Source organism: Colius striatus, chromosome 1 (genome assembly GCF_028858725.1).
Source record: "Colius striatus isolate bColStr4 chromosome 1, bColStr4.1.hap1, whole genome shotgun sequence".
NCBI classification, from domain to species: domain Eukaryota; kingdom Metazoa; phylum Chordata; class Aves; order Coliiformes; family Coliidae; genus Colius; species Colius striatus.
Genome location: NC_084759.1, coordinates 119477750 through 119496937, shown reverse-complemented (window position 1 = coordinate 119496937; position 19188 = coordinate 119477750). Strand labels below are relative to the sequence as shown.

Here is a 19188-nt window from a genome sequence, read left to right as displayed (position 1 = left end):
TATAAATATATATATATAAACATAGCAGAGTGAGTAATTTGCAAGAAATCACAGCCTGAAGACAGTTTGCATAACTAAGTCACTAAATCCTGCTGAAATTAAATCAGAAAAGAAGCCTAGATACAGAATATTTTCAAACAGATTAAATTCAACAAGAGTCATTTGATCCCTTTAAGAAAAGATGAGTTATGGATGCATAAAGACCTTCTGTACTCTTTCAAACCAGTTCAAGCTTTTGCAATCTGCCTAATACTTAGTACCACCTGAGAGTACTCGACATAGAATTAGAGCTCCTACTTGGGGCTTTCAGGTAACTAGCATTTTGATCTCAGTACAAAGTAGAAGAAAAGTTTCCATTACCCCTCTCCCCTCAGGATGCCTGTTTTCTAGATTGTGTACTCTCACAGCACTTTACAAACATTCATGAATTACTAACATTTTAATATACATTCCTATGCTCTAGCTCTAGTGAGTCAATATAAACTTGATTGCAAGAAGAATTAAAGGGTCAGGTTTTGGAGGAACAAATGTTGGGATTTTGACAAATACCTACTTGCCTTAATCCTACTGAAACCAGTGCGAATTAGGCACTGAGGCTCTTTGAAAATCCTGCTAGGCCCCTGTCTATATAAATCTTACTTTTTAGGACAGTTCTGTAAATTACTTGATACAACCCTGACACTGTTTCGAATGAAGCTTGTAAATATCTGCCAAGAAATTGCAAAGTAAAACAAAGGAGCTTAAAGAAGACTTAAAGCGTTAGTAGAAAATCTGGATGTTCAAAGCTTAGGAAACTCAGGGCTATAAAGAGATTACACAAAAACCTTGGTCCTATTTTTTGCAGTTGGAAGTTGGAAAGTTAAAATGCAGGAGGCAGAGGCTTGGCAAAGGAGAAGAGAGGATCTCAGGCTTAGAGTATCTTGCAGTACTGCCCTACCTTTGCTGCGGAATTCCTCTGTTATCCTGGCCCATACTTTCCAAAGTGTGATTCCTAGTGGCATAGAATCATAGAATCATGTTCTACATTTCTGAGTAGTTGACTTCAGACACCTTGAGTCTGATTTGGACCAATGCTGAGCACTCAGAGCTGCAGCTGACAGTTATGAGAGACGTTCTCAGACATGTGCAATTGAAAATATAAACTACTACTAAAAGTCAGGTCCTCTGTTCCTCAAATTCAGCATCTAAAATTAGGGAGTCCTGCTGACCAAACTCTGTCCTTGTGCCTCAGTTGTTCATCTGCAAAAAAAAATTGAATAAAAATGCTCAGTTATCTCACGTGAGTGTTGTAAAGATTTTGTAAGTAATTTTAGGGATGTGCTCAGAATCACAAAACAGCCCAGAAGAAAATTAGTATTTCTGATTTCAGAGCAGAGTTTGAATAGTAGTTATTGAGCAAAGCTGTGGGGTCACACATTGACTTATTATGAGAGAACAAAATATTGAATAACTGCTCATTAAGTGATCATTGTCAGTTTTGTGACCTGAATACAGTAGAAATCCCTGGAAAGAAAAATAGGAAGCATTCGTGTTATTAGAAGTGTACTGAAATACATTCCTAAGAGGAGACCATGCTGAGGCTGTACAGGTAACTGCATTTCCAATACTGGCCAATTTTTTGATACTTGACTTAGCAGCCTTAATAACTTCCTTCTAACATTGTTTCTCTGTGATCTTTTTAATGCACATAATAGCTCATGTTGCAGCCAAAGCCTAAATCCCTTTTCACTCCTAGTAAGATGACTAATTCAACTTTTACCCAGATTTCACTTTCAAAAACGCAATAAACTAAATCATGGGAGCTCAAATCTTTTGGCAGCAGAAACATCTTAAAAAACATACCTTCCAATGTCCAAGATGTGTCAAACCTAGTACCTTAGATGAGATAAGGAATTTTTCAACAAGTAGCTCCCAGGCAGAAAACAGCAATGGTTTCCCAGGGTGTTCCAGAACCCAAGGTAGGATGGGGTGAGGCTGAATGCCCAGCTCAGTCCCAGAGCTTGTAGCAAGCTGCTGGCCTCAGAAACCCCTGAGAGCTTCCTCCCAGATGGAGATGCTGATAAAAAAGTAGTCGTAACATAAGCAGTCTGCTGTCAGTAATATGATGTATCTCCATTGTGGGAGTCATCCTTCAATTGCTCAGTATCTGTCTGTGGCTTAAAAGCCAAATGTTGGCCATTCTTGAATTAAGTGAGGCAGGATTATCAGTGGAAAATGAAACTAGCAAAAAATGAATTAATAGAAAGTAAGTTTTCTGGCAATTTAATGAGTGCACAATTGCTGCATCAGGGAAAAAAAACCTAAAGATTTAATCATTTAATATGTACAAAAAGCTACTGAACAGAGAATTACTTTGTTCAAAGGATCAGTCATATCCTTGCCTAGTTTTCAGCAACTCAATGGCTACCCTGTAACATCAGAGCTGGAGTAGCAGGGGTGCTGCAGGGCAGAAACACAGGGCGGTGATAAAAGTGGAGCAAAGGAAAGAGAGAAATCCTGTTCAGCATTTTCCTGTGCTCTGTATAACTGAGTGTTATTTCACAGCCACTGGCAGCAAACTGACCTCCTGTTTACACTACAGTAGTTGGAACTTGTGTTTTTTAAAAACTCTGCCCATCATAAATTCTGATGAGCTTCTTCAGGCAATTCTGCACTGCGCAGAGTTTTCACAGAAAAATTTCCAAACAGCAGAATCACTCTGTATGCTACCCCTGAGAGGTACTCACCATACTCTGTCATCTGCTGTGCCTAACAGCAGGAAAAGCTTAGAGGCAAGTGCCCAAGAGAGAAGTTGAAAAAATCCAGGTTGGAAATATCAGCATCGATGACACTGTACTGTGTGAAGCTGAACCATATCTGAAAGATGGCACTGAATGGGCTTGGATACAAGGAGTCAGAGCAACCAGGATCGCATTTTGCTCTCTGCAGGGGCAAGTCAGAACCACAGAAGAGAAAGAGTGTAGATATGGGAAGGAACAACCCGATGCACCAGTACAGGCTGGGGGTCAAACTGCTGAAGAGCAGCTCTGCAGAGAGAGACCTAGGAGTCCTGATAGATAATAAACTGACCATGAGCCAGCAATGTGCCCTTGTGGCCAAGAAGCCCAATGACATCCTGGGATGCATCAAGAAGAGTGTGGCCAGCAGGTCAAGGGAGGTTCTACTTCCCCTGTACTCTGCCCTGGTGAGGCCTCATCTGGAGTACTGTGTCCAGTTCTGGGCTTCTCAGCTCAAGAGGGACGGAGAACTTCTAGAGAGTCCAGCACAGGGCCACCAAGATGATCAGGGGAATGGAACATCTTTCGTATGAGGAAATGCTGCGGGAACTGGGACTATTAAGTCTAGAGGAGACTGAGGGGACATCTTATTAACATTTATAAATATCTAAAGGGTGGGTGTCAGGAGGCTGGGATATCCCTTTTTTTTATAGTAGCTAGTAGCAAGACAAGGGGTAATGGGATGAATCTGGAACACAAAACATTCCACTTAAATACAAGAAAAAACTATTTCACTGTAAGGGTGATGGAGCAGTAGCACAGGCTGCCCAGACGGGTTGTGGAGTCTCCTTCCTCGGAGGTCTTCAAAATCCATCTGGGTCTGGTTTCTATGTGACCTGATCTAGGTGAACCTGCTTCTGCAGAGGAGTTGGACTAGATGATTTCTAGAGGTCCCTTCCAACCCCTACCATTCTATGATTCTATGGCATTTAGGGACATACTTTAGTGGTAGACTTGGCAGTGTTAGGTTTACAGTTGTACTCAATGATCTTAAGGGTCCATTCCAACCTCAATGATTCTATGATTGTAACTCCTGACAATGGAGTCACCATTTTGTGAGATGGGAAGGCAGACCTTAGCTTGGTAAGGTCTCTTCAGTTCTGAAGTGGGTGCTTAAAAGTTGTAGTGTTATCTGCTGTGGTCAATGCTTCTCCTGCTGAGGGGAGAAGAAGCCAGTGCAGTCATGCGATTGTAGATGCTTCCAATAAAATTATCTCTTGACCTAGTCCAATTCCTTTTCTGCCTTCTCCTTAACTTCTATGCTGTGGCAATCTACTCTTCTGTGACAAAGCCAGAAGCAGGGCTTGCCCAGGTGGTAGGCTGAAACCCTGCCTGATTTCAGAGAAGAGACTACAAAATCCTCACCATCTCACAACCATACACTCAATTTGCAACAGTCTCTTTCTCCCTTTCACTTCCATTATTAACTAGCAGAGCAACAGTGTATTTCCTCCAGACTTGTCAATAGGACCTTCTCTTTTGGCCATCTACACTGTCTCTATGAAGTACCTCTAAATCATTACTCCACCTTGACCATCAACTCTGCATCAGTCCCAATAGCCAGAGGTTTAACTTCAGAGGAGCAGGAGGAGGGTCTTTTAAGCTGCCATGGAGGTCAATCTCAGCAGAAGGTCCTCAAAAGAGGAGATAGGTCAGCAAATAGATTTTAGTGGGTTCATAGTGCCACAGCATGCTGGCACATCTGAGGACCACAGACCTATGCACAACTCCTCTGTGCTTACAGAGTGCCAACAAATTGCTTTTTTCCCAAGACTTCTAAATTTCTGTACTGGGATTTCTGTATTTCCATTTCAGCCTCTGCTAAGAAAAACTCTCCCTTGAGCATGTTAGGTTGCTTTGTGATCTCCCCTGGGAGAAGTAAACTTTCTTCCGGAGATGATTCATGGACACAGAGGCCTAGGAGGCAACACATCTGTTCATTAGCAGCCAGCATATGTAGCAGTGGTAGGAAAAATTCCCACCTCTGCCTGCCCAGAAAATTGTGTCCCATCTTATGCATCAGAGATTTGAGGAAGGTGATACAGGCATTCATAGTCTCCACAAAAACAATAGCATATCCAGACTAGGGAAAAACTCCAGGCAGGCTCTCATTAATAAAAGTGTGTGAACATGTAACACCAAGGTTCCTGACTTTACGCAGGCTGCCTGTGAAGCCCAGTTTGAAGGCTCTGACCTCCCTTCATTAAGCCCCTTCCAGATCTGGAGCTTACATTCCAGACAGACAGCCTCTCCTTGTTTGAGCACAACCTCCTCACCTGGAGATCCTCAACTTGATAAGAACAGCATCAAGATCAGGACATGGGACCTGTGATACCATAGACCTGCTTGTTTCCTCAACTCTCCAGCTCAGCCCTTCCTCAGGAGATCCTCCCATGAAGTCCTGTAGGCAGATACACACCCGCCTCCCACAGATACAAATATAAAGTTACATTCAAACAAAGCAAATAAACGATTTGTAAAAGGATATTTCTTCCAAACTGAGGAAGAAAGGAAGGGGAGAGGAACAAACACATACATTTCTGTAATTTCTAGATCAATTCATGCAAAGCACGTGAACACTAATTTAAAAGCTCTTGATTGTATACAGAAGAAACTGTCAAAACGGCTTGAGCAGATAATTCCACTTTCTTATGTACCTCATATATGAAGGGAGTGATTAACAAGAGTGTTCTAGGCTTGATTTGTTAATGCTAAACTGACATCTTCTGACAGCTCTTAAAATTGTAGTACTAGTTTCGATGATAACAAATTTGCCCGATTTTTGCCCAATTATTTTGCAACTCATCATTCACAGGCACAAGCATAAAGTAGCATGACTCATATATTACATAAAAAAAAACTTGTCTTACAAGCATCTTTCCGGATACAGGGTAAAAGCTGAGGCAGAAAATGTAAAACAGAGGCTACCTCTGAAACCTCTCTTTGGCTCCCTGGTGTGTTTGTTTTATAATAATCTTTATCACATATTTTCTTTTTTCTTTTTTTTTTTTCTTGCAAGTCTCCTCCACCCCAGATACTACAAAGGACAGAGAGAGCTCACTGAGTGGGTAGCGATTCGGTATTTCCTGTTATTCTAATTTCAGGCATGGCAAAGTGCCTTATTTGCCACACATCATTCAAACCCATTACTGAAGGTAGAATACTAATTTCCTCATGGTCTTTTTCTGTGGTGCTATTTTGACATAATATCTTGTTGCTTCAGCAGCCTTAATGGATGTTCTCCAAGGGAGAAATCAGACACAAAGAGGCCAAGGTCAAAATGGCCAGAGCACCCACTAATTTGGGGTCTCTAATTTGTGATGTCTTGGATTAGCATTTCTCCAGCTCTGTGTATATTGAGAGCAGAACTCCACACAATACCAGCTCTGCACTCCTGTAAGTCAGACCCCAGGTGTCTTAGAGTGAGAATCCAGAAAATGAGAACACACCAATTAGTGGCCACCCATGGAAAACCTCATTTATATGGCTTTTTCATATCACATAGCAACTCATGGCAAAAGGCAGGAAAAAGCCTAATTCTTCAGGGCAGTATTCAATTGCCAAGACAGAGACCATTCTTCTGTTTTTGAACAGCCCCCTGCCCAATTCAATGCATAACCTTCATCACTTGCAGTAAATTAAAAAGGAGACCTATAGAAAACACCTTCGTTTATGGCAAAACTCTTTCAGCTCCTAAGCATATTCTGTTTTGTGCACTGAATGAGACAGAGATCCTATTGAAAAACTTATATACCAGTATTTGATCTTGTAATTAAGGACCACATCATTATGCCTATATGTGAGAGAAGACAAATTAATGATGGACTGGCAAGCCTTCTAATTAATTCTCTGTATTCTGTTTGACTTTGAAAACTCAATCTATACTTAACAAAAGTGTTTAATCTCCTATTTTTAAAACGTAAAGTAAAAAGGAAGAAAGTAGGAAATTTCATCATTTGCAATCTTAATTACATTCTCTTTCCTTACATTATAAAGGAGCAAATGTTGCTTATACCTGCAAAACTCTTTACACTATCAAAGCTTCATTCCCGTAATCTCAACAGATACAGTCAAACAACAAATTAAAAAACCCCACAGTGTCTATTTGAAGAAGATTCCTACCAAGAAAATTCTTATCCAAACAGAGAAAGCTCAGCAAAATTTGATGTAGTTGAAAAGATTGCTTTGACTGTTACAGTTGATCTTATCCCCCAAAAGTTGGGTAATCATGACTATAGGCAGGGTGTCTTGTACCACCTCTTGTGTTGTGCAAAGGCTTTGGAATAACTGAAGAAAGGATGTCTTCCTAAGCGTTCTATACACTCAGCACGTGGCAATGGAAGACACCACAGGTCAGCTTTAGTTCTGTATTCTCATGCAGGAGTAGCTGTTGTGCTGCATGAGAATAAATCCAGTGAAGGTGAATATTATATCTCAGCATGTTTCATTCAGTATTCCCAGCAACCGCTGGGACACATCACAATGGGAGCAGAGAGGATTAAACACTGAAGGTGAGTGCTAGGCAGGGGTACAGCACTCCAGTTGGGAATTTCTGAGTGACTGCCATACAAATGCTTTGAGACAATTCATGTCAGGCAGGTAGAAGAAGCCACCAACTGGTAAATCCCTTGCAATAATTCCCTCCTGAGGATGATGAAAAGGGAACCTCAGTGTGGAGTTCTAGCAGATGTCTATGTTCAGAAGACAGATGTTGGAGCCAAGTCTAGGAAGAACGTGAAATGCCTTGCAGAAACCATACTCTTAAGTCTGCTAGAACATATGGGGAGAACAGTACACCAAATAACTGTCTTTAGGTCATGCCTATAGCAAATGCTGAAGACAAAGTGAAATCTAAATTGTCTCTATTTAGGCATCTTGCTCTAGTTATCAGGGAGATAACTTCTGTTTTGGATTCCAAGCCCTGAACCCCTGCCCAGAAAGAGAGAACAATAGCTCCTCTCCAACAGCATGCAGTAGATAGATATTTGTGTAGTATCTCGGTGAAGAGACTAACTTCCCTAAATTGTGGGACATTTTGATGAAACTCTCTACTGTACCTGAAGAGATCTCAAGTTCTTACTTGCTTCCTACAGAAGACTGTTTAGAGTAAGCTACTTCTAGCTTTTCCTGCTTAAGCTCTTTTTTTTTTCTTTTCATGGAAGAATTAAGTAACCATGAGGCCAGAGACAGAGAGAGCATAGAAGTAAATACAGCTTTATAGTCCACTAGTTAAGCATCTTTCTGGAAGAGGAAAGATTGGGTCTAGTTCCTGCTTCACTGAATATTTGATACTAATCATATAAAATAGTGTTGAGGAAGCACAAGAGATCATTTAGTCCATCCTTTGGTCCAGAAGTACCTCCTACAGCCCTTCAGTGATTGGAGCTGCCATAGTTTTCTCAGACAACCTATTCCAGTGCATCACAATCCTTTCGGCTTCTCCCTAAAGTCTAGCCTGAATTGCTCTGATGGCCCATTAAAGACCATTACTCCTTGTTTTATCCACCCTGGACAGGAAGTACAGATTATTCCCATTTTCTTGCACTCACCAGACTAGCATCTTGATCTCTCTGAGTCTTATTGCTTTCAGGTTAAATAACCCTAATTATTTCTGTCTTTACTCACAAATTGTATTTCCCTTGTCCTCCAGCAATTCTTGCTATCCCAGTCTGCATTGTTTCTCACTGGACCATATTTTCTTAGAGTGCAGTACAAGACTGAAGCTAAGTTGTATATGTGCTCATCAGAGCTGAAAGCTTATTAGATGTGCCTTAACAGCCCCTACTTCCATTCACACAACTACTAGGTTGATTTCCTATTAGACAACAGAATGATGTTCTAGACTAACATTGAACTTGTGGTCCTTTAGAGACCATCTCCCTTCCTAAGGGATAGCTAGATGGCCTGTACCAGCCTATACCTGCTTCATGCCATCTGCAGATTTTACAAAACAAACTTCATCTAGACAGTCATCCAGGTTGAAATTGAAATTTAAAGTTCAATGTAGTTAATGAAAACATGAAATGCTGACAGGCCACTGCTCAAGTTAGTGGCAAGTCACTCGATAGTCTTTCCTTTTGACGGGAAATCTGTGAGAATTACTCACTGAGTAGGATTATCTATACCAGTCTGCATCCCTGCTGTAATGTTTTCCTTTGGACCATGTTTCTTTGCTTCACTTATGATAAAAGCCTGTGAGATAATGTCAAAATCCTTACAAATGACAAGGTATGACAACTACTTCCTCTGTATCCACAAGGCTTGTTACAGAAGAAAGCTAAATTAGTTTGACATGATCTATTCTTGACAGATCTGTGCTGTCTCCTAATAATCTCCTTTATTTGATTATTTCCTTTTTTTTTTAATTCCAGGAATGAAGTTAAACTGAGTAGTCTGTGATTTCTTATCTTCTCTTTCTTTCTCAGCCTTCCGACGCCTCATCCAATTCTCATGAGTCTTCAAAGCATTCAGAGCTCATGGTTCAGAGATTGCTTCCATCAACTTTGCAAATAAGCTAGGAAGATTTTAAACAACCATCTCACATCAGTATGTCCTGATTTGTTCTGTCCTTTCCTTAGAAATTTCCTTGAATTTCCTCCTTTCTGGCTCCTATTAATTGTTTTAGCCATCAACTTGCAGTTGACCATGTTACTGGAGACACGTAAAATGGGCATTAAATGCTTTGACAACATTTGCTGTAAAGCTTTAAGCAAAGCTCTTCCCTCCTCTCCAAGAGGATCATAAATGCTAATGCAGAGAGTCAGGATGACATTCTTTTACTCTCTTGCTGTGGCGCAATTACTATTTTATTTATCTGTGAAAAATAAATCAGCTTCTCCGGGAAACATTGGTTCTAGTATATTCTACAGCCTAATAGCACATTCTCCTGGGAGATGGGGGTACAGATCTGCTCAGGCAGAGATAGTATATCCACCACAGCTCTGGGTAAACACTTTAATCAAAGTGTTTCTGGGTAAAAGGAAGGTAGTACTTTCCCTTCCTCTTGGATGTATTCTATGTAGACACTTGACCTGTGCGCTCTGACAAACTTACCTGTTCTGGCTATGCAGGGGAAAGCAACTGGAAGAATACTTAGTTTGTAGATCCCATGGTAGCTCTTGCGTAGGCATTGAGCTGATCATTGCTTATAAAACTAATGATCATCTATTTCTATGGTATCTAGCAACGGGACAAGGGGTAATGGGATGAAGTTGGAACACAAAAAGTTCCATTTCAACATAAGAAAGAACTATTTCACTGTTCAGATGAGGGAGCCCTGGCACAGGCTGCCCAGGAAGGATGTGGAGTCTCCTTCCTTGGAGGTCTTCAAGATCCACCTGGAGATGTTCCTATGCGACCTGATCTAGGTGGACCTGCTTCTGCAGGGGGGTTGGACTAGATGATTTCTAAAGGTCCCTTCCAACCCCTACCATTCTATGATTCTATGATTGTATGATCTAGGCATGGCTGTAAGCAGCCTTTAAATGTTTAGAAGACTTTACAGGTGTAAGTGCAATTATCTTAGGACTTTAGGCACCTCTACAGATAGAAAGGAAGGAAGCTTTGAAGTTCTACACCCTATGACACCTTGAAGAATATAGTTCAGCCTACAACAATCCCTAATTTCTCAGTTCAAAGCAATGGTAAAATACTGTGATCTATTTCAAACTCCTCTTGTCAGTCACACCCTAATTAAAACATAATGAAATTCTACAAAACAGGGCATTGTCTTATGGTATCTCTTCCTGAGTTGTGGAATCATATGAGTCAAAGGAAGAAAACAAAGAATTAAGGGAAGAAATAACTGAACTTTAAAAGAAGACTTGCTAAAAGTTCCCATAAACCATTAGGGTTCATTTTTCACTAGTTTGACATTTTTTTGTCTTCCACAAAGTCTTGTACATTGGCATCAGAATGGAAGGCTGTTTTTGCTATGTATCTAGTTTTACCACATTAAGAGGGGGCTTCGGGTGTTGACTCACATATTAACTTTGCTAACTATCCTCTGTAAGTTATCCAACTTCCGTTTACTTCATGGAGGTTTCAGTTAGCTTCATTTCTTCCGGTAGTTTAGGGGCAGATCTTTTTTTCTTGCTCCATTCGTCCTTAGGATCGAATCTCTTTTAGCTGGTATTCTGACTGGAATTTAACATACAAGGGAAAGGCCATTTGCCAGATCCTGTGCTTTAAGTGGGATTGGTTGCATCCTTATCATACTTTTGACTGCAATTTTAATGGTCAACATTAAACATCGATTTTCTGTTGCGGGTGTCTGTCCTCAAAACTCTATGAAGGGCTGGATGTTCCTCTGGGTCTTCCACTGGAAATGCAAACAGCGGGAAGGGTTAAAACCACTGGTTTTTGTCTTTGATCAAGCAAAGCCTCCATTCTGACAGATTCCATCTCAGCCTGTGCAATTCAAGTCCTTGTAAACTGCCACCCAGCTACTCCAACATAACGAGCTAAGAATTAAATTCTTGGCCGTAAGAAGGGTGCCAGCAACTCCAAGGAACACAAGCGCAATTTCAGTGCAGCTCTCCAATCTACAGTCGATTGTCCCTGCTGAGGATAAACTTATGGTCCAGCTTCTAAAAGTCCCTTTGCCTCAGTTCCCCATTGTTCCAGTTCCCCATTGATCCAGTACCGCCTCCCAGCTGCATCATGCTTCTAAGGCACAGTGGAGCAGGTGATGCCCTCCTTGCATTTTCTCATCAGGTGATTTCCACCAGTGAACTTCACTCTTACATGAAACTAAATGGCTACAAATTTTTACAGTCAGCAAATGTCTCTTGTTTCTTTATGTCTATCTAGATGACAAAAAAATCATATACCTAGATGATTTTTTGTAAAATTATTTATAAGTACTCCACTGAATACCTTACTCCTAAAGCTATGGGTAGCAGAAGAAGGAAGGATATAAGAACAGTGGTCAGCTCAAAATCATTGTAGTTTATGTCCTGCTCGTTTCAACTGGAACTTATATAAATTAGAACTGGCATCTTGGGGAAAAGGGTAAAGCATGGTACCACATTGCCCCAACCTGCCCACTCTTGAGTATTTAACATTAGAGATTTATAAGGTCATTTGGAATCTATTAATAAAATAAATGGATTAGACTCCATTCAATAGTCTGGTGAACTGGATGCCAATTGATAATAGTCTTAACAATTACAAGAGCAATCGAAACTGCAGATTATTCTGAACATCATCAATTATTAGAAATCATCCTAATTCATAAAAAACCTGAAGCTCCTGAGACCACAGTTTCACTCCTAGGCAATTCTGAGAAGAGTGGAATAAAACAAGCTTCAGAGCCAAGTTCAGATGTCTACACACTCCCCTGCACCCCAATATTTAAGGGGCATTTTTAAAGGATATTCAAACCAAATGAGTAGGATTCTTTTAGAGCCTATTAGCTTTAGCAATTATCAGCCCTTAAAATGTGTCTCCTACAGAGAGAATGTTTAAATATTGTGAGATGTCCCAGTTTTCTATAAATAGTGATATACTGTGATTATGGCTGGAATTAATTCAAGAAACTTCAGAAGTAAGATGAGTAATGAATGAGACTGACAGATATTGGATATAATTTAAAAGGCTATAATTTTAAAGAATGAAAGTACATCCTGGCTTCCCTTTCAAGGCACCAAAGCTAGCCAACCCTGGTGGGAGGAAGGCAGGCTCTTGGACTGACAAGACAGCTGGAGCACAGCCTGCCCTCCAACAGTGGCATTAATAGCCAAGGGACAAGCCCAAAAGTTTGAATCCTCAAGAAAGCAGGAATGGTGATATTAGTTTGTACTGCATGCTTTGCTCCTATGGCAGCCATACGCTTCCCCAGGGGGGACAATCTTTTACCTACACTGACAGCAAGGTGACAGGTGAAGATGCACCACTTTGCTGTCTCTGTCTATAGGTACTCATTTGCAGTAGCTGCAACAGCTATCCAAATGGAGGAGAACTAAAGGAGCTGAAAAAGCAACTGGAAGCACAAAGGAAGAACTCATGTACATGTTTTCCCTCCTGCCAGCTTCCCTTCTGATACCAATACCAGGAAGGGTGAAGGGAATTAGACCATAGTGGTAGTGGCTGACGCTGCTAGCATGAGTCCCCAAGAAGCACAGCCTAATGGAGGGCTGGTACCCAGCTGGAGGAGAGGAGAAGCAGTAGGAAGACTGTGAGGTCAAGGGAGCAGGAAGAAGGCGAGGAGCAGAACAGATGGGAAGAGGAGACAAAATGAGCAACAGGCAGAGACAGCAGGATCAGTGTAACTCCAAAAGAGCAAGTTCCTTTTGTTATATTAAAAACAAATCACCATTTTCATGACAGTATTCCTCCACTCCATATACATACTGTAGTTGGCTACAGGCTGGATCATTATGATGGCAGGGGAAGAGCAAACATGCTGATGAATAGCAGAAAGAAAACTAAGTTGTAGCCCCACTCTCAGGCTCTGGCTTATAGTAATAGAGCTTGGGTCTTGGAAGAAAACCAGTGGTTTATGCTAAAGGAACTCAAGAGGCTAATAAACATTCCAGCACCGAAGGAGTGACTGAGGATGGAAAATGCAATGTTTTGCCTGTCTAAAGCACCTCTCACCTGAGGGCATCTGAATATGGGGTTTTTCCTTCACATGCTAATTGTTTAGTTTTTAAATTAAAAGAAGCATCTTGCAGGGACAGCCGTGACAGCCAGGGAAACTGTGCTTAGATCAAGTCAGACAGGAGGTTAATAGCTCTGCTAGGAAGGAAAAAAAGTTATCCCCAAACCAATTCCTGTACACTAAGTACTGGCCTGTGGTGCTTGCAACCATGAAAAGCCATGGAGTTTTACAAACACACTCAGCAGGTGATAGAGAAAGCCCTGAGGAAATATAAACACCTTCTCCACATGAGACCATCAGAGTTCTGAGGTTACATGTCACTTCACAGTGTGCTCAGGAAGATCTTGGAATTACAAATGAAATGAATGTGGATGGATTCCAGATTTTGGTTTTTGGACTTCATATGTTGAAAGGCGTTTCCTGTGTACCTGCTCTCGGATTCCCACAGTAAGGTACTCTGGTACTTCTACCAGGAAGCCACGTGCATCTTCCACTGGGCCTTTCTGGATTACCAGCCTCCTCTTACCAGCCTGGCATTCCCCTGCGTAGAGCTACTGGGCTATGGTTATTGCTTTACACTTGGACACTGGGCCTTCAGAACTCAAATGCAGCCAGGTATGGACTGCTGTCAAATCTATCCCCGAGACTTGTCAGACTCACAGCAAACATGGAAATCACACAGAGACTTCCAAAAGGCATGACTTCCAAAAGGCATCAATGCAGAGAGCTGGCATCAAAAGATTTCCCATCCTCAGGTATCTTTAGCCTGGAACTGTCAGCAGAGCTATTGTTTATTCTCCAAGCGCACATTGTGTAGGGAGGAAGCCCAAAGCATCAGAAGAGATGCGAGTAATTTATATGCAGGAGGAGGGGACGACAAGAGAGTTATACAGAGGGAAGGATGCAAGGGCCAGCACTGCATGGACTGAGGAAATGGTAGTCAGTAATGTACCACCAGCCCACTGGGAGCATGCAGACACCTCAGATGCTTTTGCTTCATATTATCTCAGCCAAAAGCAAAGGCAATCTTCAGGCTGTGCCTGCTGTTTTACCTGTTAATACACTGATCCCTCAGCACATGGCAGCCATGTGGCTGGAGGAGGGGTCCCTCTCAACCCTCATCCCAAACTGATGCCCATCCTTTCAGCATGGCATGGATAGAATCTGGAGCTACAGCTCATTTTCTTATTGTGACACAGGAGCAGCTCTGAGATCATTCAGATATCCTCAGCATTGGGCCAGGACAAGTCCTCAGACAATGCATGTCAGTTCCTTGGGCTGCCCTTGTGTGTCCAGCCTGGCACAGGTAGATACAAGATTCAATGCAGCCCTCTCAGCACATTTGCCTCTACGTACCATTGGGTACTGCCTGACTGGTTTTTGGTGGAACTCTCATTCAGGAGCAAGTGGCAACAGGGAATTTGGATCAACAGACTTGTTTCTTTCCCACTAAGCGTTACTGCCATCCTCCCCCTGGAAACTCTGCCTGCAATTAGTTCCCTAGGAGGGGGCTCGTCTGTGCCATTAAGAACTGTTACATTATGTGATCCAGGAGAAATCAATGTCTCTAATAGTCAGCAAAGCCAGCAGAGGAGGATAGGGTGATGGGAGGGGTGTTTCTCTGGAGGCATCCTTCTCAGGAGAAACCCCCGGGGTATTGCCCAAGGAAGAGACATAGTAAGGACCTGGAGTAATTAAACTTCCATGCAGCAATTGTTTACGGGAAGATGCCCATGAAACCGCTCGCTTTGTCTCAGAAAGGCAGAGGCAGTGGCTAGGTTCTCCCCAGGTGCAGATGGAGTGCCTGTGCCCTGAAGTCAATGGTCTGTGGTGATTTACACCACATTGGCAAGTGGATGGAGGAAGGGAGTGGATGGATGCCTTTCCTTTAAAATACCCCTTTTCCTCTCTCCACCTTGTTGTTTAAAGGTAAGATCATGCCTTGTGAGTTTTGAAGCATCTGGATTGTGTGGCATAATTAAGTTATTCTAAATGAGATCTGAGACATTTTTGATATCCCAAGGCAAGAAAATCTTAACTGTGCGTGCATTTTCCTCTCTCCCTTTTTCTCCATGTCCTCCTTCCTGCACACCTCTGCAGTTCCTGGAATGACAAGACACCTCACCACTGGCTGTAATTGCTAGAACAGTTCCCTAATGCTTTCTCCTTCTCCAATTGCATTAAACTGCATCTTTAGAAGTACAGCCCTGTTTATTCATGCTGCTCGTGTGGAAGGGGAAAGAAACGCAGACTGCCTCTTCCCCCCTCCCTCCTTTGATTTTCTGGGTGTGGCAGGTTTAAACCTTTGCAGCCGCCAGCTCTCCAGCAGCAGGGTGAGAAGGACAGGGCAGAATGTGAGGGAAGCCATCGGATATGGTTGGTGATGAATGAGACTCATCTCACCCACAAGTGGGAAACCTGCTTGCGGGTTATTGTTTAATCACTCATGCAATTCAATACCCAGCACATACCCTCATAACGTCCATCTGTTCTAGTATGCGGTGCATGCAACACTTGCATTTCTAGCCACCTATATAACTACCCAGCTCTGCATATGACTGACTGCATCTCTTGTTGGCAGCAAAGGTTAAGCTCAGTTTTTCAGAAATGCCTTGACCCAGCTTTTTGGTGATGCCACCTTTTTTAGCTGAGTATTTTGTGGGTACAGACTCAGAACTGCAATCAACCGTAGGCAGAAATTACACCACCAAGCTATCTACATTTCTCATGGGTGGGCACAGTCAGTCAGATGTTTCACTGTTCACGTTGGCATCACACCCACAAGAAAGAATAATCTGCAAGGTACGAGTGTGTGAACATATCTGCCTTTGAGGGGGTGGGAGGACAGACACATACAGGCACACCTAGACACAAATGTGAAGAGACTTCTTCCACGCCCAAGCCTGTAATTTCAACATTTCGCTCTTTAGCTGCCAAAAAGGCGGGACACCAGGGGCTTCCCCTGAAAAAAAAAAAAAATTGAGGAGCTCTCTCTTTATTTTGGGATGGAAACTCCTGCCTGTGCTGAAGAACTCATTCCATCTTTTTCTCTCTGCGAAAGGTTTGGGTGGGGACAGGCAAACTGAAAGCCGAGGTCTTTTTCTTCTCCAAATGAAAGCTTCCTCTGGTGTATCACCAGCTTTGCTATATTGCCAGTTTGGCATTTGTGATGTGTGCTTGGGAGTTCGGCTCTGAACCCAAGGACATCTACAAAATAGGCACGAGCAGGCACACTCAGGTTGCACGGCTGCATAAGGATCACATGTCTAATGAGTGCTTGTGCACACATGTGTAGTGTAGATGTGAGTGACCAGAGAGTGGGGATGTGTGCCGCACATGCACGCGCAAAGGGGTGTGTACCATGCGGTGGATTCATGCACGGAGTGGGAAGAGAGGACTATGTGCCATCAAGATACCTGCATGCCACGCATTTCTAAATATGCCAGAATACAAAAGGACAGGAGTAAACCCACGGAGGTGTAATCGGAATATTACTCTGGAGCTTTAATGCCCAGACAGTGTTGGTGTGGGCAAAATTATCCCCCTCCCCCAAACAGCTCTTGTTCTGACTCCAAAGACTCTCGGAGCTACCTACTTTATTTTAAAATTTGCTGTGCATCTCAGCCCACCACTCCATCACTCTGCTTCCCTGTCTGCCTTCCTCTTCTCCTCTGCTCTTTTCATCCCATCTTTGCCAGCTGAACGTGCTCTGCTGGCTGGCTGCAACGTGTTTCCCCCACCCCTCCTCCCCCCAGCCGTCACCACCTCCCTCCAGATTTTAGTGAACATACCCTTAATTGCAAAGCATTTGAAAAACCTGCATGGGGAAAAACACAGGATGACGCAGGGTCTCTTTCTATCCCATTCACCTGCCCCTCCCCATTATTCTACAAAATTGCTCTTTCCTTTGATAAAACACACGTTTCCATTCAGAAACACACTTTAACCTGGATTTTCTTTCCACACGGTGCCGTTCTAACGGTAACTGGAGTTACTCACATCACTGTGTGAGGCTAACACTCCCGAATACTGCAGTGATACATTGTAAGAGATACATAAATGTAGGTATATATAAAGTAACTGTATGGTGCCATACCTAAGGCTGAGTTGAGTTTTGCACTCAGAGCACAGACCTAAGCTCCTTGTCACTACCTACAAATCTGTAATTCAGGGAAGTGTCCAAAATGCTTTACAAAGGTATCTGGGGCCAGTTCCTGCCTCAGAGTTCCAAGTGCATAAATCCAGCATCCTCCCTGGGGAAGCCCAAGAGGTTCAGCCGAAATAGGCTCTCTTAATCAGAAACAGGTTTGGGCTTCCACACAAAATTAAAAGGGGGAATGGTGAGGAGGGGGGAACAATTTAAGAGCTTTTTTTTTTTTCTATTTAATTATAATTTTGGACATAAAAAATATAGCACTGAAAACTAGCCACCACCCAAACCTTCTCATCACCCCAGTTCCCTTACAGGAAATGCCAGGTGGTACCAGTCATGAGAATGAACCGGTTTCCAACAGGTTCACACTGTAAGCGTCTCTTATCCCACCCGAGTTCGGAGCTAACAGAGGCGTGGTCCTCTGTCTCTTTACCAGCTGGTGCACAGTTGTCCAACTGGTTGTACTATGAAGGGTATTGCAAAGAGGGTGACTCTCCCTCTCCCCTGGCTAATGCTTTTGTTATTAATTAATTGCATTTTTCACTATAGCATAGCTTGGGGGGGAAAAAAGAGCTTCAGGTTAATTCTCTCTTAGATAGTTGTAATGCACACACACAAAAAAAATAAATAATGAATGCACCTGTCCTCCGAGCCACCTCACAGCACATGCACATAAAGCATCTCCCATTCATCGGAGCCAGTAGCAATAGTGTTCTGACCAGGGATCAAGGCTCACTGGGCATCCTTTCTTTTTTGGCATAAGATGAAGAATTGCTTCCTTTATCTCCAAGGTAGAGCCAGATCTCATCATGTTTCCTGCCAGCCGCACCCCCGACCCCCCCCCACCCCACCCCTCCCAACCCCATCCACACCCTCAGAACCAGAGACAGAAAATCCTAGGCAATACATCAGCCCACTATTAAAAAATAATAAGAATAGAGGGGAGATTCTGGTAGCTCCCCAAATGTGGATGTAGGCCACCCCCCCTTCCCCACATCACCAGCCCCAGAAAAGCAAAACAGTCATGTTGCAGGGTGTGAAAAGAGCCTTCAGTCACAAGATGCTAAAGAATTGCAAAAGAGATGTCTGCTGAAAGCAGCTGAAATTTCCTCCCCCCAACCCCAGCCCCTACCCCAGCCCCTCACACATTCAGGAAGACACGCACCCCGCGAACACCCAGCAGCCTGGGAGATTTCTTAACGGAAAGGAATATAAAAATCTTCAGCTCTACCTGTTTTGTTCTTCTCATACAGCACAGCATGATCGTATTGTCCCCTTCCTTCCTTCTTCTTCCTTCCTTCTCCTCTCTCCTTTTCCTCTTCTCTCTCTTATCTCTCCCCCCCACCCTCTCCACTCCCTCCCTCCCTCCCTCCCTCTCTCTCTCTCTCTCTCTCTCTCGCTCTCTCACACACACATACACACACGCACACGCACACACACACCAGGGCAGTTAGCAGCAACTGTAAGGTCCACAGCTATTGCTCATCACACATGCACACGCTGCCTCTCCCTGTCTCCCTCCCTACTCTTCCCAGAATTGTTCACCAGCTCTCCCTGACTCGTCACCTCCCCACCCCACCCCCACCCCAGCAGCCACCACCACCACCCCCCACCCGCCCCGAGTCCCTTGCCAGCCTCATGAATAATTAAAATCT

At 43.0% G+C, this 19188-nt stretch overlaps 1 protein-coding gene across 1 annotated transcript in view; it reads right to left on the bottom strand.

Moving 5' to 3' along the window:
- GAP43 (growth associated protein 43) overlaps window positions 1-18850 on the bottom strand; it is a 58475-nt gene extending 39625 nt beyond the window's left edge. Inside the window, exon 1 of the mRNA XM_061988723.1 lies at window positions 18765-18850. Within this exon, the coding sequence (XP_061844707.1) occupies window positions 18765-18794 (30 nt within the window). The 5' untranslated portion in view covers window positions 18795-18850. The remainder of the gene's footprint in view (window positions 1-18764) is intronic.
- Between the last annotated feature and the right edge of the window lie 338 nt (window positions 18851-19188).